At 36.5% G+C, this 22,368-nt stretch overlaps 1 protein-coding gene across 1 annotated transcript; it reads right to left on the reverse strand.

The window, feature by feature from the left end:
• Positions 1 to 264: 264 nt before the first annotated feature.
• On the reverse strand, positions 265 to 4,281 carry LOC105468368 (angiotensin II receptor type 2). The gene is made up of 2 exons (XM_011718473.2): positions 4,222 to 4,281; positions 265 to 3,004 (listed from the first exon to the last, which is right to left on the reverse strand). Exon 2 carries the CDS (start codon positions 2,967 to 2,969, stop codon positions 1,878 to 1,880), a length of 1,092 nt encoding a protein of 363 aa, XP_011716775.1. The 5' UTR covers positions 2,970 to 3,004; positions 4,222 to 4,281; the 3' UTR covers positions 265 to 1,877.
• Between the last annotated feature and the right edge of the window lie 18,087 nt (positions 4,282 to 22,368).

The following is a 22,368-nucleotide window of genomic DNA, read 5'->3' on the forward strand; positions in this document are numbered from 1 at the left end:
AAGTCCAGAAAGACTAGGAAGAGTCACATCTCACAAGGTCTTCCAGACTCAAGGAAAGTTGGATTTTGCTTTCATAGCTAATGGGAAATTATGGCAGAATACTCAAGAGAAGAAGACTTGAACAGTATGGCAAGAAGCCAAGTGAGTAATAATCAGAGCTGAAACTAAGTAGTATCAGTGGAGATAAAATGGAGGATACAAATACAAGTGAAGGTAAGAATATATACTTAGAAGTAGTTTAAAAAATTTTTAAAAAGCACGGATTTCTTCCAATTAAAAATTTTATTTATATGAGATGTTTTACAAAATTATTTAAAACATGACATCATAGTTGGTTATACATTTAGTTATTTGTTTTTACTGAAAATAAAAGGATTACATGAAATTAGGACTTTTTCAGAAAGTGGTATGACAGGATTCTTCTGTCTATAATCCTGGAACCTGGCAGAGATGCTGAGCCCCCAAAACAACAGTTCCAACTCAGACATCACTATTTAGACCTACCTCAGAGGAAGGTCCTAGATAACCTGTTATTATACAGGGCTGGTACAGAATGAAGTCTCAAATTTCTAAAATTAATATGCATACTTTAATGTAAGTAAACTTTAGGTAACTCAGTTTTAGGCACTCCTCTAATTTAGGAGCTTTAATAGTGTTGAGAAGGAGATATCTAGACCTGCAATTGGTTTAAAGCAACTCTACACAATCATACAGATTCTGAAACAAATAGTGTTTACAGATATAGGGTAAAATTACCCCCATGGTGTATATTTTCAAAGTCACATTGCACTGCCCTGACAGGTTCCTTTCTTGGTACCAAACATGTAATTGACTGGGTCTCTTCGCCCCCCACCCAGACCCCATGTAGCAAAATTCCATTCTGGATACCATTTCCTATGCCAGTTAAGGGTTTGTTACAAGTTAAAGAGTATTTTTTTTAAAGCCACCCAGATATTTTAGGAAACAACCCAGAACGAAAGCATTAATAATAAAAATCAAATCAGTGTCCTGTATATCAAAGCACCACATCTAAAAAGTCAAGGATGTAAAAAGTGACCTTTACATTTTATAACAATACACAGTGTTTATTGATTTCAAAAAAGTATCAGAGAAAATAGCAACCTTTAAACATTCATTAAAATGAATAGAAAGATTTTTTTTTAGAAAAAGTGCTTATTCAGAGTTTAGTGAACACACAAATATCATTGATTGCAATTCTATGTTACAGTACATTTTACTTTCTATAACTGTAAAAATAAGCTAAAACATAGGAGTATGATTTAATCTATATTTCTAGCCCTACTCAATATGTAATTATAGATTAGCTATAAATTTCCACTCAAGTGAAATGCAAGAGGAATATAATTTATAGCCTTTTTAAAGAAGTATATGCCTAAAGCCTGAATAATCCAGTATTAATCTATTATAATATACTCAACTTAGAAGTACTCATCTCTCTTACAATGTTGTCTTGTAAATGATGCAATGAGTTGAAAGACTGGTCCTGGTTCAAGAGGAAATCCTGATAAAAATGGATATAAAACCCCACTAAGAAACACAAGCATGTTTCAAAGAGAAATCTGAAACCCCAAATCATTATTCACAATCTATTATTAATTACAATTTGAGATATATCACCAGTTACTTCTAGGTTGTAAATATGTCTCACCAATGACAATCTTGTACAAACATATCAGAAAAACAATGGGCAACTCCTGAAAGTCACTGGACAATAAAACATAGTTACATTTGGTTTCAAAAGATTCAGAAAAGATTAGATTGGGGAAAATGTATTATTTAATTAAAACCACTTAAAATAATTCTGGTGGGCCTCAAAGCAAGTAGCCATGTTGGTTACATGCATTTTGCTCTCAGGTTTAAGACACAAAGGTCTCCATTTCTCTAAGAGAACTGCTTTTCCGGCAAGACATACTCTCTCTTTTCCCTTGGAGCCAAGTAATTGGAGCCCTAAACACACTGCGGAGCTTCTGTTGGAACCGGTTTCCAACAAAACAATAGAGAAATGGATTAACGCAGCTGTTGGTGAATCCCAGGAGGATGGCAAAAGGAAGTGCCAGGTCAATGACTGCTATAACTTCACAGCTATTAATGACACCCATCCAGGCCAGAGCATCCAGGAAGGTCAGAACATGGAAGGGAAGCCAGCAAATGATGAAGGCCAGAACAACAGCAGCTGCCATCTTCAGGACTTGGTCTCGGGTTATCCTGTTCTTCCCATAGCTATTCGTCTTCAGTAAGTGTTTTCTAATTCCAAAATAGCATGTTGCTATGAATATTAAAGGGATAATAAAACCAAGGATATTTTTCATTAAGGCAATCCCAGCTGACCATTGGGCATATTTCTCAGGTGGGAAAGCCATAATGCAAGCATTCACTCCTAAGTATTCAATGGTTCTGACATCTCGAAAATAAAATGTTGGCAATGAGGACAAACAGGCCATACACCAAACAAGGGGAACTATATAAGATGCTTGCCAGGGATTTCTTCTTTGAGACAGAAAGGGGTAGATAACGGATTGGTACCTATCAACACTCATACAGGTGATAAAAAAAATGCTTGCAAACATGTTCAGAGTAAGAAAAGAACCAAAAACTTTGCACATCACAGGTCCGAAGAGCCAGTCATATCTATAAGAATAATAGGTTGCCCAGAGAGGAAGAGTAGCCAAAAGGAGTAAGTCAGCCACAGCAAGGTTGAAGATGTAAATGCTAGAAACCTTTTTAGGACCCTTTTGACAACAAAACAGTGTAACCACAACAATATTGACCAGAAATCCAATTACAAATATAATGTAGTAGAGAATAGGAATTGCATCTAAATGCTTATCTGATGGTTTCTGTGAACAGTTCAAGGTAGACTCATTGTTGCCAGAGATGTTCACAAGCCCGAAGTGAAGACTGCTAGTAATGCTTTTGCTACTAGTGGCAAGGGTGGAGTTGCCCTTCATATTGAAATGTCAGCAGCTCCTAGTTCTTATGCCTTCTGTGGAGGAAAAAAAATAGAACTCTTAGAACACATACAGAGCTGAGGACATCCTTGAATCCTTAGCATTTTGAAAGTTTGTCAAAAGCAAAAAGAAGTGAGTGATTATAGAAAACATTATGAAACAGAGCCATGCCTTGTAAAATAAGAATGGATTTTACCACTTGAAAAAGGAGAAATACTTTTCTTAATAGTAGAAAAAAGTAAATCATTTCAGAGATTGAAAGTTCTGAACAAAACTACCTTTTGCCCATCTTTTCTATGATGTTTTTGAAAGGTTTAAAGAAAATTAATATTTCAAAAGATTAGTCAGGGCAGGAAATATGTGAAACAAATAAGAAACCTAGAGGTAAGAAAAGTTAATCTTTCAAAAAACACTTGAGCATATATCTCTGTTTGTATACTTTCTAGAAACTACACTGCTGCCTGCTATTGCATAGAGAAATGCTCTATTTAAGTAACTAATTACATACAAATCACTACAACTATGGAAAACATAAGTAACGTAAGCAAAGGAAAACATAAGCATATAAAAAACTAAAAGAGAATATGCCAAAGGAACATATTGTGATGAGGAATCATGGTTTTTCTTTAATAATTAAAAATAATTCCTTTAGTTTTACTTTTCTATTGTTTTCACAATAATAAAATAGTTAAGAAGTTATGAAATATATTTCTATTTCTAAGTCTTCTCCTTTTAATAGAGAATATTAGTTTTAGAGATAGATATCTAATTTTGGTCTATTTCATATATAAACAATCCATTTTCAATTAAAGCAGATAAAGAAAAAAACAGTCAAACCTATTTTAGGTTCAAGTAGAAGTAATTTATATTGCTCAATGAAATGAGAATTGAACATCAATGATTAATCATGAGATAGTCTTATCATTTTTCTTTTGCTCTCTTCTCAGTTTAACAAAACTGAATAGTCGTGGCTCTCAAATGTTGCAGTGTTCAGGTTCTTGTGATTTTTTTCACTAGAAACATTATTTTAAAAGCAAAAAAACACACATTCGCTAAAGGTAAGCATACTAAGGAAACACTATTTACTTTAGATAGTTTCAAAATACATGCAAATAAACTACCCAATTAAAAGTATAATCTCCAAAGAACCTCCTAATAAAGAGCAAAACTTTTATTTTGGACTAAAGCTTTTTCTTTTGACCTAACAAATTAACATAAAAGAATCAATAATAAATTCCACTTGAAGACTTACTGGTTGTTGAAGTTTAAAGCAGTAATCATAAATCAGCTTGCTTAGTGCCTAAACACACTCCTGTAAGAGAAACAGCAGCTAAATAATTCAGGAGTTTTACAAAATACAGTGTTAAAACACAGGAAAAACAGAAGTTCATCCATAAAAAATACTTTCATTTAATGTATGTTCTACTTTCCAAGTAAATTATATACAAATTGTTCATACTTACCTTAAAAATTAAGGCTGCAGAATGCTTTGAATTCTGTGCTTACTCGTTCTCTCAGACGCTGGGACGTAATAGCACCAGATCTCTGGTTTCCTTCTTATATGTTTGGTCTGTCCACTGGGAGCCTTCAACCTACATAATTCTAGGGCTGACTTATGAACACTTGCCAGCTTTCCAGAGAGGTTTTTTTTTGTCTGCAAAACATTAATCTGAAATTCTCACTGTCTCCAATCATAACAGCTCATTGAAATAAATCTCAAACAAAAAAATGAAGTTTCCACAAATGTGTTAGATAATTTTGAAGTCAGTGGCTTACTTTAAGAGAAGAACATAATAATTATTTATAGAATTTTCTCTTTCTTTTTTCCTAATATTGGCATTCTAATAGAAATTAATGAGTAGAGACTAGGAAATTTATTATAGTAGCAAAGTCTTTGTTCATCATCTTTTACAACCTTCATTACTTTCTGAAAATTTTATCCATGTTTATTAAAGAATGGTAGCAATTTTACTTGAAGTCTACAACTTCTAAAATTTCTCCTTTGCTTTATGTGGTTTTTGTTGGCTTCTTGCGGGAGGGTTGGAGATTGCAGGAATATAATTTTTACGTGATGGAGAAGAGGTTTGGTCCTCCTTGCATAGGTCTCTGTCATATTTGTAGTTTAAATACAAAGCACAAAAAGCGAAGAAGGATTAGGTGACTAATTCAACATAGATCACTGTTGCTGCTGTTTCTTGTGGCAGTGGGGGCAATAAACTACACAACCAATCCAACAGAAGCAAGAGTGACAAAATGAAGAAAGATAAGAACAGGTGATGGTAGTGATAATACTAGCTGACAATACATGTTATGTGCCAAACACTGTGATGAGTTATTTATCATCAATAATTTAATAGAGAGGCAGTATAACACACTGGTTAGTAAATAGCCTCTGGGATCCAACTACCTGGCTTTACAAACCCAGCTCTACCACTTACTAATTCTGACCTTGGCCAAGTTACTTTATTTCTCCATGTCTCAGTTTCTCATCTGAGAAATGAGAATGATATAAATTACCTACATCATAGAGTAGGAATTTTAAATAAGCTAATGGAAAATTAAATGAGCTAATATGTTTAAAGTGCCTAAAATCATGCCTAGCATATGGTAGATGCTATTACAAGCTATTCATTTTAGCCTCCACTTTACAAATCAGGAAACTAGGACTCATAGAGTTTAATAACTTTTCTGAGATCATACAGCTATTAAATGAAGACACTTGCATTTAAATCAAAAGAAACTAATATCAGAACTCATTCTGTTTAGCCTCTATACCACAAGAGGAAGCACTAGATGGTCCTTTAATCTCACTCTTTGTCTTGGCAAAAAGGAAACGTAGCATTTACAGAAAATCACTGATGACCATTCATAATCTATCACAAAATCATCAAAGAAGGGGAAAAGAATTGGAAGAACTGTTATGTGGGGAAAAGTATTTTTCTTAATTGTATTGCCCAATTGGATACCATAGGAAGGAGAAACTTGTGACTAGATAGCTTTCTGTAGTTAGTACAGAAAACCAGAGAACCTAGAACACATTTTAAATGGGCAAAAAGATTCAAGTTATTCCTGTGGATGGTATTTTTCAGATAAGCAGTAAGGGCGCGCCTGTCCATGCTGCAGGCCACAGGTAAAGGATGAGGGCAGGCTCTGAGGAAGTAGCTGGGCACCTAAGTATGGAGTTCAGCAGAACAAGGAAGGAGAAGTCAGTGTTGATGACAGAAAACAAAATTGCAAATGGCATGAGACAAAGCACATGACTTTTGATATTTGTCTGTTTCTCCATTAATATTGAAGTCAATACTGTAGCACACAGGCAGATGAGATCAGTGAGAAGTCATCGTTGTGTGAAAAATACAGTAGGATTCAAAGGTTTCATAGACCATCTTAAAGTTCCTTTTGGTGAACAGTTTGAACATAGTCAAAATTCCCCTAATAAATGTATGCACCATTTTACTAAATCTCAAAATATTTGTGTCCTATGCTCTGGACAGATTCAGTTGAGGCTGAGGCGCTGTTAAAATGATAGAAAACTTATGTTTTGGAAACAAATGAGGGGGCACATATGTTTATCAGCAGGAAAGCTGACATGGAAACTGTTTTCTCTCATTGTTTAAACCTGGTTTCTCCCTCCATTTCAAATGTTTGTTTTTGCCACATAAAGGGGAATTTTCCAGGCCAGGGCCTCCCAAGTGGTCACAATGGGTCAGATTCTCACCCTGCTCTTTTTCTCGTCCCCTCTTATGCCCCTTGCAAAGAAACAGCCAGGAGGTGAGCTATAAAATTATGAGAACAAACTACAGGCTTGTCTCCAGAAGACCTAGCCTTGAACACCCACAAGGAACAGGGGATCTTGTCTAGAGCTTTTGTCCTTCATTAGAGTAAGTGCTGACGTAAATAAAGTTTAAAGAGGTACATATTTCCCAGAAGATTAAAGGGCCATTTACTCTGCGTCTTCATACTCTTAGGAGTGAATTTTTTCACAAGTCAAAGAAAAATTTTGTAACTGTAGAGAATTAACAAAAAAAAGTTTATAAAAGGAATAGCAATAATATTGACACCACTTGAAGAAAGAAATACTGTATATTATTGATTCAGCAAAGAACTCCCAGTTAAACCAACAATGTAAATACGCTTGAGAGTCAAATAAATGTCAGTCCTGGGAAGCAGTACAACACAAAAAGTTCATTCTCCTGGGAGTAGGGAATACTTTTTCTGCTGGTAGACTTACTTAAAAAAGTTTCAGGTCATTTGAATAAATTATGCAGCTCTGCAGGACAAGTGTAGCTGAGCTAGCAGAATTAAATAGTAAATCACATTAAATTAATTTTTTTCTAATGAATACCTGTTGTTTATTGTGAGATTACTTAACAGTAAATTTGAAAGGACTAAGCTAAAAAAGTAAATGTTCTTGGGAGGAATTCTTCCTCTGCTAGAAGGTTACAGAGTTCAGAACAAATTTTATTTGCCCCCTCACCTCCACCCACACACACAGATGAAACTTCAAAGGAGAAAAGAAATACATAAATGCAAAAATTAGCAAAAATTCTAGACATAAGTGCCCCGGTTATAGAGGTAAAGATTAGAGGTACAGATTATGGAATGATTTTAATACATATGGGTCTTCCTTTTTAATCTAGGTCTTTCAGAGTCAATTTAACTTTCCCCAACCACAGCCACCACACTGAGTGCCAATATCATTACCACTTCTCTCAACTTCAACACACACACGCATCACTCACACCCATAGACCCACACACGTACTTTATACCAACCTTTCTTTAATTCACTTACCTATTGAGTAGCCATGCTTTAATTGTCACTGGACTTTTCCTAACCTGGGGGTCTATAAAAGGAGGGTAGTTAAGAAGATTGCCCATTGTTGATGAATCTTTGCATATTATTTTTGTGCCTCTCGGTGAAATGTCACAATGAAAGCAAATGGAAAAAAATAAGGCCTTTTATTCAGAAATAACAATCAGATTGGCCATTTTTAGAAACCAGCTTAAAATTCAGTGAAATGCCCAACATGAGTGATTATTTGCATTCCACTACCTCTTTGTCTACGTATCACATGAAAAGTGACAGAGAGGACTGCTAAGTAAGTTAAGGTGGAACCAATGTAGTGAGATGAATGGATGTCAGACTCAGTACATTTTTTTTTAATTTTTTATTATTATTTATTTTTTATTATACTTTAAGTTCTAGGGTACATGTGCACAACGTGCAGATTTGTTACATATGTATACATGTGCCATGTTGGTGTGCCTAATGTAACTTGTCATTTACATTAGGTATATCTCCTAATGCTATACCTCCCCCTATCCCCTTCCCCCAATAGGCCCTGGTGTGTGATGTTCCTTTTCCTGTGTCCAAGTGACCTCATTGTTCATTTCCCACCTATGAGTGAGAACATGCGGTGTTTGGTTTTCTGTTCTTGTGATAGTTTGCTGAGAATGATGGTTTCCAGCTGCATCCGTGTCCCTACAAAGGACACAAACTCATCCTTTTTTATGGCTGCATAGTATTCCATGGTATATATGTGCCACATTTTCTTAATCCAGTCTGTCACTGATGGACATTTGGGTTGATTCCAAGTCTTTGCTATTGTGAATGAACATACGTGTGCATATGTCTTTATAGCAGCATGATTTATAATCCTTTGCATATATGCCCAGTAATGGGATGGCTGGGTCAAATGGTACATCTAGTTCTAGATCCTTGAGGAATCGCCATGCTGTTTTCCACAATGGTTGAACTAGTTTACAGTCCCACCAACAGTGTAAAACTGTTCCTATTTCTCCACATCCTCTCCAGCACCTGTTGATTCCTGATTTTTTAATGATTGCCATTCTAATTGGTGTGAGATGATATCTCATTGTGGTTTTGATTTGCATTTCTCTGATGGCAAGTGATGATGAGCATTTTCTCATGTGTCTGTTGGCTGTATGAATGTCTTCTTTTGAGAAGTATCTGTTCATATCCTTTGCCCACTTTTTGATAGGGTTCTTTGATTTTTTCTTGTAAATTTGTTTGAGTTCTTTGTAGGTTCTGGATATTAGCCCTTTGTCAGACGAGTAAATTACAAAAATTTTCTCCCATTCTGTAGGTTGTCTGTTCACTCTGATGGTAGTTTCTTTTGCTGTTAAGAAGCTCTTTAGTTTAAATAGATCCCATTTGTCAATTTTGGCTTTTGTTGCCATTGCTTTTGGTGTTTTAGACATGAAGTCCTTGCCCATGCCTATGTCCTGAATGGTATTACCTAGGTTTTCCTCTAGGGTTTTTATGGTTTTAGGTCTAACATTTAAGTCTCTAATCCATCTTGAATTAATTTTCGTATAAGGAGTAAGGAAAGTATCCAGTTTCAGCTTTCTACTTATGACTAGCCAATTTTCCCAGCACCATTTATTAAATAGGGAATCCTTTCCCCATTTCTTGTTTTTCTCAGGTTTGTCAAAGATCAGATGGCTGTAGATGTGTGGTATTATTTCTGAGTGCTCTGTTCTGTTCCATCAGTCTATATCTCTGTTTTGGTACCAGTACCATGCTGTTTTGGTTACTGTAGCCTTGTAATATAGTTTGTAGTCAGGTATTGTGATGCCTCCAGCTTTGTTCTTTTGACATAGGATTGTCTTGGCAATGCGGGCTCTTTTTTGGTTCCATATGAACTTTAAAGCAGTTTTTTCCAATTCTATGAAGAAACTCATTGGTAGCTTAATGGAGATGGCATTGAATCTATAAATTACACTGGGCAGTATGGCCATTTTCACAAAACTGATTCTTCCTATCAATGAGTATGGTATGTTCTTCCATTTGTTTGTGTCCTCTTTCATTTCACTGAGCAGTGGTTTGTAGTTCTCCTTGCAGAGGTCCTTTACATCGCTTGTAAGTTGGATTTCTAGGCATTTTATTCTCTTTGAAGCTATTGTAATGGGAGTTCATTCATGATTTGGCTCTCTGTTTGTCTGTTACTGGTGTATAAGAATGCTTGTGATTTTTACACATTAATTTTGTATCCTGACACTTTGCTGAAGTTGCTTATCAGCTTAAGGAGATTTTGGGCTGAGGCAAAGGGGTTTTCTAAATATACAATAATGTCATCTGCAAACAGGGACAATTTGACTTCTTCTTTTCCTAACTGAATACCCTTTATTTCTTTCTCTTGCCTGATTGCCCTAGCCAGAACTTCCAACACTATGTTGAATAGGAGTGGTGAGAGAGGGCATCCCTGTCTTGTATCAGTTTTCAAAGGGAATGCTTCCAGTTTTTGTGCATTCAGTATGATATTGGCTGTGGATTTGTCATAAATAGCTCTTATTATTTTGAGGTACATTCCATCAATACAGAATTTATTGAGAGTTTTTAGCATGAAGGGCGGTTGAATTTTGTCAAAGGTCTTTTCTGCATCTATTGAGATAATCATGTGGTTTTTGTCCTTGGTTCTGTTTACATGCTGGATTACATTTATTGATTTCTGTATGTTGAACCAACCTTGCATTCCAGGGATGAAGCCCACTTGATCATGGTGGATAAGCTTTTTGATGTGTTGCTGGATTCGGTTGGCCAGTATTTTATTGAGGATTTTTGCATCGATGTTCATCAGGGATATTGGTCTAAAATTCTCTTTTTTTGTTGTGTCTCTGCCAGGCTTTGGTATCAGGATGATGTTGGCCTCATAAAATGAGTTAGGGAGGATTCCCCCTTTTTCTATTGATTGGAATAGTTTCAGAAGGAATGGTACCAGCTCCTCCTTGTACCTCTGGTAGAATTCAACTGTGAATCCATCTGGTCCTGGACTTTTTTTGGTTGGTAGGCTATTAATTATTGCCTCAATTTCAGAGCCTGCTATTGGTCTATTCAGGGATTAAAATTCTTACTGGTTTAGTCTTGGGAGAGTGTAAGTGTCCAGGAAATTATCCATTTCTTCTAGGTTTTCTAGTTCATTTGTGTGGAGGTGTTTATAGTATTCTCTGATGGTAGTTTGTATTTCTGTGGGGTCAGTGGTGATATCCCCTTTATCATTTTTTATTGCGTCGATTTGATTCTTCTCTCTTTTCTTCTTTATGAGTCTTACTAGCGGTCTATCAATTTTGTTGATCTTTTCAAAAAACCAACTCTTGGATACATTGATTTTTTGGAGGGTTTTTTTGTGTCTCTATCTCCTTCAGTTCTGCTCTGATCTTAGTTATTTCTTGCCTTCTGCTAGCTTTTGAATGTGTTTGCTCTTGCTTCTCTAGTTCTTTTAATTGTAATGTTAGAGTGTCAATTTTAGATCTTTCCAGCTTTCTCTTGTGGGCATTTAGTGCTATAAATTTCCCTCTACACACAGCTTTAAATGTGTCCCAGAGATTCTGGTAGGTTGCATCTTTGTTCTCATTGGTTTCAAAGAACATCTTTATTTCTGCCTTCATTTCATTATGTACCCAGTAGTCATTCAGGAGCAGGTTGTTCAGTTTCCATGTAGTTGAGCGGTATTGATTGAGTTTCTTTGTCCTGAGTTCTAGTTTGATTGCACTGTGGTCTGAGAGACAGTTTGTTATAATTTCTGTTCTTGTACATTTCCTGAGGAGTGCTTTACTTCCAATTATGTGGTCAATTTTGGAATAAATATGATGTGGTGCTAAGAAGAATGTATATTCTGTTGATTTGGGGTGGAGAGTTCTGTAGATGTCTATTAGGTCTGCTTGCTGCAGAGATGAGTTCAATTCCTGGATATCCTTGTTAACTTTCTGTCTCATTGATCTGTCTAATGTTGACAGTGGGGTGTTGTAGTCTCCCATTATTATTGTATGGGAGTCTAAGTCTCTTTGTAAGTCTCTAAGGACTTGTTTTGTGAATCTGGGTGCTCCTGTATTGGGTGCATATATATTTAGGATAGTTAGCTCTTCCTGATGAATTGATCCCTTTGCCATTATGTAATGGCCTTCTTTGTCTCTTTTGATCTTTAATGGTTTAAAGTCTGTTTTATTAGAGGCTAGGATTGCAACCCCTGCTTTTTTTTTGTTCTTCGTTTGCTTGGTAGATCTTCCTCTATCCCTTTATTTTGAGCTGATATGTGTCTCTGCATGTGAGATGGGTCTTCTGAATACAGCAAACTGATGGGTCTTGACTCTTTATACAGTTTGCCAGTCTTTGTCTTTTAATTGGTCAATTTAGTCCATTTACATTTAAGGTTAATATTGTTATGTGTGAACTTGATCCTGTCATTATGATATTAACTGGTTATTTTGCTCGTTAGTTGATGCAGTTTCTTCCTAGCCTCGATGGTCTTTACATTTTGGCATGTTTTTGCAATGACTGGTACCGGTTGTTCTTTTCCATGTTGAGTGCTTCCTTCAGGGTCTCTTGTAAGGCAGGCCTGGTGGTGACAAAATCTCTAAGCATTTGCTTATCTATAAAGGATTTTATTTCTCCTTCACTTATGAAACTTAGTTTGGCTGGATATGAAATTCTGGGTTTAAAATTCTTTTCTTTAAGAATGTTGAATATTGGCCCCCACTCTCTTCTGGCTTGTAGAGTTTCTGCCGAGAGATCTGCTGTTAGTCTGATGGGCTTCCCTTTGTGAGTAACCCGACCTTTCTCTCTGGCTGCCCTTAACAGATTTTCCTTCATTTCAACTTTGGTGAATCTGACAATTATGTGTCTTGGAGTTGCTCTTCTTGAGGAGCATCTTTGTGGCGTTCTCTGTATTTCCTGAATTTGAATGTTGGCCTGCCTTAGTAGGTTGGGGAAGTTGTCCTGGATGATATCCTGAAGAGTGTTTTCCAACTGTTTACATTTCCCCCTCACTTTCATGCACACCAATCAGACATAGATTTGGTCTTTTCACATAATCCCATACTTCTTGAAGGCTTTGTTCATTTCTTTTTCCTCTTTTTTCTTTACACTTCTCTTCTTGCTTCATTTCATTCATTTGATCCTCAATCGCTGGTACTCTTTCTTCCAGTTGATCAAGTTAGTTGAAGCTTGTGCATTTGTCATGTATTTCTGTTTCATGGTTTTTATCTCTGTCAGTTCGTTTATGGCCTTCTCTGCATGGATTATTCTAGTTATCCATTCTTCCATTCTTTTTTCAAGATTTTTAATTTCTTTGCACTGGGTACATAATTCCTCCTTTAGCTCTGAGAAGTTTGATGGACTGAAGCCTTCTTCTCTCATCTCGTCAAAGTCATTCTCCGTACAGCTTTGATTCGTTGCTGGCACTGAGCTGCGTTCCTTTGGAGGGGGAGATGCGCTCTTATTTTTTGAATTTCCAACTTCTCTGCCCTGCTTTTTCCCCATCTTTGTGGTTTTGTCTGCCTTTGGTCTTTGATGATGGTGACGTACTGATGGGGCTTTGGTGTGGGTGTCCTTTCTGTTTGTTAGTTTTCCTTCTAACAGTCAGGACCCTCAACTCTAGATCTGTTGGAGATTGCTTGAGGTCCACTCCAGAACCTGTTTGCCTGGGTATCGGCAGCAGAGACTGTAGAAGATATAATATTGCTGAATAGCAAATGTACCTGTCTGATTCTTGCTTTAGAAGCTTCGTCTTGGGGTGTACCCAGCCGTGTGAGGTAAGAGGTGTCGGTCTGCCCCTAGTGGGGGATGTCTCCCAGTTAGGCTACTCAGGGGTCAGGGTCCCACTTGAGCAGGCAGTCTGTCCATTCTCAGATCTCAACCTCCGTGTTGGGAGATCCACTGCTCTCTTCAAAGCTGTCAGACAGGGTCGTTTGCACCTGCAGAGGTTTCTGCTGCTTTTTGTTTGTTTGTTTGTTTAGCTGTGTCCTGTCCCCAGAGGTGGAGTCTACAGTGACAGGCAGGCCTCCTTGAGCTGCTGTGGGCTCCACCCAGTTCGAGCCCTGCTTCAGCTATCACTGGTCGGGCTGCAGCAGCTGACCAGCACTGAATGTCCAGCACTCCCTAGTGAGATGAACCCGGTATCTCAGTTGAAAATGCAGAAATCCCCCGTCTTCTGTGTCGTTCACGCTGGGAGCTGGAGACTGGAGCTGTTCCTATTCGGCCATGTTGCTCCGCCCTCCTGAAATTATTCTTCTTTTATTTGTTTTTTTAAACTGAGATATAATTTACATATTATGAAATTCACCTTTTTAAAAATATACAATTCAGTGGTTTTTAGTATACTCATGAAGTTGTGCAGCTATCACCACTATATAATTCCAAAACCTTTTTATCACTTCTAACGGAAACCTGATATCCATTAGCAGTCACTCTCTATTTGCCCTTTTCCCTTGTCTCTATTCTCCTTTTATTTTAAGATTAAAATACAAGCTGTAGCCTAGAAATTACAGAAGACATTGTCTAGAGAAATAGATAACAAATCAATACATAAATGAATGAACTTTAAGAATAGTGGGGCTTTACTATTTTCATTGTTCTTTAGTTATTTTCAGTGGCATGTATCTGTAGCCCCACAGATTGAAGTAAACTTAACACTTTCATTCAATGAACAGTACTGTTAGCAGAAATCTATGTCCCCTCTAACTGTATAAATTCTTGTTTGGTTATTTGTGCTAAACTCACAGTCAGAAGGTTTCTCTGGAGTTAATACAGAAAAGTAAATGTTGTATAAATAGCCTATAGGGTTGATTCCATCTGAAGGTCCCCAGACTTTTTGTGAAGAGAAGCCACTTTTCATTTCCCTAGATATGAAGTCCCCCGGAGTTGTTAGGGAGGTGCAGACATTAATGAATGTGAACAGGATATGGGAGAGGGCACCAAGCACTGTGCTGGGCACTTGACACATATTTCATGTATACTTTGCAATAATTCTGAAAGACATATATCATCCATGCCTTATAAATAAAGAGAAATGAGGATATTGAAGCACAAAGAGGTTAAATAACTTGCCCAATCTCAAACAGCTAGTAAATTATAGAACTGAGACTCAAACCTCAGGCATTATTTCTTCTACACCATTCTGATAAACATGAGGCACATTAATTAATTTTCCTGATGAAAAGGGGATATCTATGTATTCTGGGAATCTCCAGATAAAAGTAAATCAGAAAAATGTTTTAAAATATTAGTAGGTATATTAGCCCGTTTTTGCATTGCTATAAAGAAATGCCTGAGCCTGGGTAATTTATAAAGAAAAGAAGTTTAATTGGTTCATGGTTCCACATGCTGTACAGGAAGCATAATTTTGGAGGCCTTAGGGAGGCTTTACTCATGGCAGAAGGCAAAACCAGAGCAGACGTCTTCACATGGCCAGAGCAGGAGAAAGGGAGGGGGAGGTGCCTCACACTTTTAAACAACTGGATCTCATGAGAACTCACTGTGCAGTACCAAGTAGGGGATGGTGCTAAACCATTCCTGAAGGATTCACCCTCATGATCCAATCACCTCCCACCAGGCCACATCCCAAACATTGGTGATTACATTGGTGATTATCATTTAACATGAGATTCGAGTGTGGCCACATATCTAACCGTATCAGTAGGATAGCTCAGCAAATGAGAGCACTCCATAAATATAATACACTTAGAGCAAATCTCACAAGTCAATGCTGTTGTAAAAGTAATGTTTTTATTTGCTGACTCTTAATTCAAAGGTAAATGCCCATAGCTAAGGTGAAGTCAATAAGGTGAAAAGAGCTTTCATTGAAGCAGTTTTTGTTTTCATAATTTAGTTGACTGTGAAATTCTCTTCAAAGAACTGGGACAGCTCTTCATAAAAACCTAAAAACTGTATTAATATATAAAGTAAGAGAACGATGCATGTATAACTTGACTTATAATTTCAAAATAAATTCATTTTTTTCTGTAAGATTGTGAATTTCTAAAAATGTCTGGGTTTGCCCTTGAAATTTTTCAAATACTTTGAGAAGTTCCAGGCACTTCTATGTAAGACCTATGGGGAAAACAAGAGTAAAAGGGAAATGTAAACTCCCTTAGGTATCCAGCTAGCTAATAAGGCCTTCCCGCTGTGTAAGACAGCAAACCTGAGGCAGGAAGGAGAGTAGAGGAGACAAACAAGGAAGATCCAAGTTCATTGTTTCAGTTGTGAAAAAGTAAATCTTCTGGAATGATTAATTGATTGGGGCCAGTACGTTAATTATGGGTGTTCTGAGCTTGTTTGGAGTTTGAAGCATGGAAGCTGGAGAGGAAAATGGTCCTCCTCTTTCTGGGGAAGAGGAGTATGCAACTTTGAGAAGGATGCACTTGGAGAATGAGTGAATGAAGGGATAAAATAAGCACCCCCTTCAGCAACCAACTGGTACAAATGTGATCAAGACTGAAAAAGTTGGTTTCAACATTTTATAATGCTAGCTCTCAGCATGCTCATGCAGGATTTTGTTGATATTATTTATACCATCTTTATAGTTCAAGTTTCTTTCAAGTATTCATTCTTTCAATAACAATTACCTCAAGGACTACCACGTACCAAGCCTTGAACCAGGTCTTGGGGATACAAGATAAATTAAGCTTGCCCTCTGGTCTCCAGTAGCTTACAGTCTTATTTATTTTAAATAATAGATGTTTCATAACAATTGCTTTCTCTTTTTGGCTTCATGAGTATAAGAAAGCCTTAGGAGGGTACGTATAATAAGGAGACAAATGAATCTTTCAGAATCCACGGTAGACTGGCAACTATTGAGAGACTGGTGCTGGTAAAATATTTCCATTTTGTCACTGAAAGTTTTTCTCTCTCTCTCTCTCTCTCTCCCCCTCCCTCCCCCCTCCTTTTCCCTCTCCCTCTCCCCCACCCCCACCCTTCTCCACACCTCCCTTCTCATTTCACTTCTCTCAACCCTCCTCCTTATTTCTTTTTCAGCAATCCATCCTTGCATTTTTTGTCCTTGTTGCTGTTTTTGTAACTTGGGTTGAACATATTGAAATGACAAATGTATTTTTCCACATGTTACATATCCAAAGTGATAGGCATGCCATGGTCATCACTGGTCTCAAGGATCAGACAGTTCAAATGATTAGATAAACAACATATGGGACATGTGGACAGATCAAGGTAATTATGTGGCTAATTGTCACAGAGGCTGACCTAGAAGAAACAGTGCAATTGTGCTACAGATTTATAGAAACTTAGAGTATATTGTCAATCCAAATGGACTTAGGGATCCAACTACTTATGACTCTACATTCACAGATGAAAAATAAGATGAATAAGTGGCTTTTAAAATGTTCCACCAGATACACTTTTAAAGATTTTGAATGCATCAATCTATTTTCACCCACATTTGCTCATATAGCACAGTGATTAAAACCACAAGCCTGGAGAGAGGCCAAGGTTTGATCCTTGTTTACTAGGCTGTATGACCTTGGATAAGTTACTTCTCATCTCTGAGCTTCAGTTTCTTTGTCTAGGTTATTGTAAGCATTAAATGAGATAATACATGTAAAGCATTTAGCAATGTGCCTGGAATATAGTATAGTCAATGAATATTTGAGATTTTGATTGAATCACTATCATTATAAACAACTCAAATCAAAGTAATCCAAATAAATCAGTCACACACTATATTATTCTGTGTTGTCACTTTATACTAAAACAAGATAAATGCAGTTTTGCATAATGTACTGGCAGGATAAATAAAATATTTTCTCTGGATCAAGTGGTTCATGTTCACATTTCTGCAAATGTAAAATAGGAAGAATAACTATACCTCCTTACAGGTATTTGTGAAAATTGTATGAAAATACATGTATGTAGAGTGCACAGAACAGACACCAAGTAAGGGCCAGCAATTGTGCACATTGTTGCTGCAGTTGTTTTTCTTATTATGGAGATATTTCAAGTTAATAATATTAACTATTATTAAAAATCATCATTATTAATAATTATCCAAAACTACCTAAGTTTTTCTGATCAAGTTTTTGGCTTCTAAACAAAGAAATGAACTGAAATGTGGCCTTGTAAAACTTGTAAAAACAAAGACAGAGTGAGACTCCATCTCAAAAAAAAAAAAAAAAAAAGAATTTGGAATGAAGGGCACAGACTATATAGACAATCTATAAAGAACTAAATGTCAGATCATGTCATTCCCCCCCCCGTTCAAAAGCCCCCAGTGGCTGCTTCTCTTAATATAGCTTACAAGGCCTTACATGATCTGTTGACTCCCTTCCCACATGACTCCAAGCTGACCCACACTCTCGCCGACATCTCCACTACTTCTGAGACCTCCATCTACCACCTCTTTCATCTGGTTTGCTTCACTTAAATCACACTGGCATCCTTGGTATGCCTCCTGTTCCTTAAGCACACTCTGCCCTCAAGGCCTTCAAAAATGCTATCCCCACTATGTGGAATAGTCTTTTCTCAAATGGCCACATGGCCAACTCCCTCACTTCTTTTATATCTCTGCTCAAACATCATCTTATTAAAGAGGATTTCTCACCCCTAACTAAAATAACACCCATATTCTGCTTTTTCACCATAGCCCTTATCACCACCTAACATAGCACACACACACACACACACACACACACACACACACAGACATATAATCATATTTTGTTTACTGACTTTCCCCTCATATAACAAAGTAATCTTTATTAACAGCAATTTTGCCTCTTTGGTTCACTGAGGTATTCTTAAGTTCTAGGGCCAAATCTGACACAAAAATAGGAGCTCAATAAATATTTGTTGAATGAATGACTGTCACTTAAAACAAATTTGTCATTTAATTGGAAGTGTTTTTTATTAGACTGAAACAAAGGACCAGACAAAATATTCCCATATTAGTTACACTTGAATTTTTAACAACTTTTGCTTTCAAAAATTTAACTTAAATGGGTAGTTTTAAACTAGTATGGTGCTAAAGTTTTTTTTCTATTTGTTTTCATTGTTATTATTGTTCATAGTTCGAAAATAATACCACCTGTTATGGCAAACATTTGTCATCATTGGACTTTGATATATTAACATTTCAAAGTCTATTTAAAGTCATGTAATGAAATGCAATCTGAGGCTCCCTTTGGCTTAATAAATTTATCAGCTGTGAAGCAAGAGTTCTATTTGTAGTGTTTGAATTTTAGAATATTTCATACCAAGTAAAATATTAAAAGTGGATTTTAATTATTCAACTACTGTTACTAGAGTTAAAACCTTATATTATAACTATTTGTCAAAATTTCTAATTGTCCATAGTAAGGAAAATTGTCTGATATCTGTTCCGCAAGCTGGAATACAACCAAATAAATTTTTTTGAAATACTTTTGCAGAGACACAGTCTTGCTATGTTGCCCAGGCTGATGTTGAATTCCTGGCCTCAAGCAATCTTCCCACTTTGGCCTCTCAAAGTGTTAGGATTATAGATGTGAGTCACTACATCTGACCTTACCAAATTATTTCTAAGCTACAATTTTCATTTCATCTGATGTTGGGTATGGAAGCTTAGAACCTCCACCAACTCATCTACTCATTCACTAAAAAACATTTCTTGGGCATCTATTTTTATGTGTTAGGCAATGGCCAAGCTCTGAAGTGTGACACGACAATGACCAAGAACATTTCCGCTCATAGAAGAAAGTCTAACTCTATTGAGGGAGATGAATACAAATATCAATGTTGGACATGCATGCACAATGGGGAAGGAACTCCGACCCTTTTTGGGAAGAGATTTCAGAGGGGAAATAGTTTCTAGTCAGGTCATGGGATTAATACAAGGTCTAACAGGCAGAAAAATAAGAAAGAAATTTAAGCAGAAGAATGCAAATGTGAGGAAGCACAAACTGATAGGAACTTTTAAGGAAATGAGAAGACATTTGGTTTGACAGGGCTTGGGCTACTGTTTCTCAAATGGAGAACTGTTTATCAACTGTCATCGAATTACCTTACTTCATAATATCTCCAATTCCTGGAAGCTCCTGCCAGACTTCGAAAGATAAGGCCCAAGGACCAGCAAGTTTATTTTCATTTTTAATTTTATTTTTCATGGGTACACAGTCGGTGTATATATTAATGGGGTACTTGAGACGTTTCAAAACAGGCATGCAATGAGTAATAATATCATGATGTAAAATGAAATATTCATCCCCTCAAATACCTATGCCCCATATTTTAATTGAATTATACTCTCAGTTTTAATAAAATGTACAATTAAATTATTATTGAATACAATCACCAGACTGTGCTATCAAATACTAGGTTTTATTCATTTTTTTCTGTCTTTTGTACCCATGAACCATTCTCATATTCCTCCCACCCCCCATCATTACCCTGCCAAACCTCTGGTAACCATCCTTCTATTCTCTCTCTGTGGGATTAATTGTTTTAATTTTTAGATCACACAAAGAAGTGAGAAGATGCAATGTTTGTCTTCTATGTCTGGCTTATTTCATTTGTCATAAGGACTTCCGGTTCCATCCGTGTTGTTGCAAATGACAGGATCTCATTCTTTATGGCTGAATAGTCCTCCATTGTGTATCTGCACCACATTTTCTTTATTCATTCATCTGTTGATGAACACTTAGGTTGCTTCTAAATCTTGTCCATTGTGAACAGTTCTTCAATAAACATGGGAGTGCAGATATCTCTTTGATATACTGATTTCCTTTCTTTTGGGTATATACCCAGCAGTGGGGATTGCTGGATCATATGGAGCTCTATTTTTGGTTTTTTGACAAAACTCCAAACTGTTTTTTATAGTGATTGTCTGATTTACATTCCCACCAACAGTGGACAGTGTTCCCTTTTCTCCACATCCTCACCAGATTTGTTATTGCTTGTCTTTTGGATTAAAAGCCATTTTTACTGGGGCTAGGTGATATCTCATTGTAGTTTTGATTTTCATTTCTATAATGATTAATAATGCTGAGCATCTTTTCATATGCCTATTTGCCATTTGTATGCTTTCTTTTGAGAAATATCTATTGAAATCTTTTGTCTATCTTTAGATCAAATTATTAGGTTTTTTTTTTTTTTTCCTATAGAGTTGTTTGATCTCCTTACATATTCTGGTTATTAATCCCTTGTCAGATAGGTAGTTTGAAAATATTCTCTCCCATTCTGTGGGTTGTCTCCTCACTTTGGTGAATTTTTTTCTTTGTTGTGCAGAAGCTTTTAAATTTGGTGTAATATTAGTCTATTTTTGCTTTGGTTGCCTGTGCTTGTGGGGTATTGCTCAAGAAATCTGTGCCCAGAACAGTGTCCTGGAGATTTTCCCCAATGTTTTCTTGTAGTAGTTTCATGGTATGAGGTCTTAGCTTTAAGTCTTTAATCCATTTTAATTTGATTTTTGCATGTGGCTGGAGATATGAGCATGGATTCATTCTTCTACATATGGATATCCAGTTTTCACAGCACCATTTATTGAAGAGACTGTCTTTCCCCCAATGTATGTTCTTGTCATCTTTGTCAAAAATGAGTTTACTATAGTTGTGTGGATTTGTTTCCATATTCTCTATTCTGTTCCATTAGTTTCTGCATCTGTTTTTATGCCAGTATCATGCTGTTTTGGTTACTATTGTTCTGTTGAATAAGTTGAAGTCAGGTAATGTGAATCCTCCAATTTTGTTCTTTTTTGCTTAGGATAGCTTTGATTATTCTGGATCTTTTGTGGTTCTACATAAATTTTAATATTGTTTTTCTTATTTCTGTGAAGAATGTGATAGGTATATTGATAAGGATTGCATTTAATCTGTAGATTCCTTAGAATAGTATGGACATTTTAATAATATTGATTCTTCCAGTCAATGTACATAGAATATCTTTCCATTTCATGGTGACCTCTTCAATTTCTTTTATCAGTATTTTATAGTTTTCATTATAGAGGTCTTTCACTTCTTTTATTAACTTAATACCGAGCTGTTTAATTTTATCTGTGGCTATTCTACATGTGATTTTTTAAATTTCTTTTTCATATTCTTCACTGTTGTCATATAGGAATGCTACTGGTTTTTGTGTATTGATTTCTATCCTGCAAATTTACTGAATTTGTTTATTAATTCTAATAGTTTTTGAGGAGTCTTTAGATTTGTTAAAATATAAGGCAATATCATATTCAAGGAAGGATAATTTGACTTCATCTATTCCAATTCATATGCCCTTTATTTCTTTCTCTTGTCTGGTTGCTCTAGCGAGGATATCCAGTACTATCCTGAATAACTGTGGTGAAAGTGGGCATCCTTGTTGTGTTTTAGATCTAAAAGGAAGGCCAGGCATGGTGGCTCACGCCTGTGATCCCAGCACTTTGGGAGGCTGAGGCGGGTAGATTGCCTGGGGTCAGGAGTTTGAGACCAACCTGGCCAACATGGTGAAATCCCGTCTCTACTAAAAATACAAAGTTAGCTGGGTGTGGTGGCGTGCACCTGTAGTCCCAGCTACTGGAGAGGCTGAGGCAGGAGAATCGCTTAGAACATAGGAGGCAGAGGTTACAGTGAGCCGAGATCACACCACTGCACTCTAGCCTGGGCGAGAGAGTCAGACTCGGTCTCAAAAAAAA

This window comes from Macaca nemestrina, chromosome X (genome assembly GCF_043159975.1).
Source record: "Macaca nemestrina isolate mMacNem1 chromosome X, mMacNem.hap1, whole genome shotgun sequence".
Taxonomy (NCBI): Eukaryota; Metazoa; Chordata; class Mammalia; order Primates; family Cercopithecidae; genus Macaca; species Macaca nemestrina.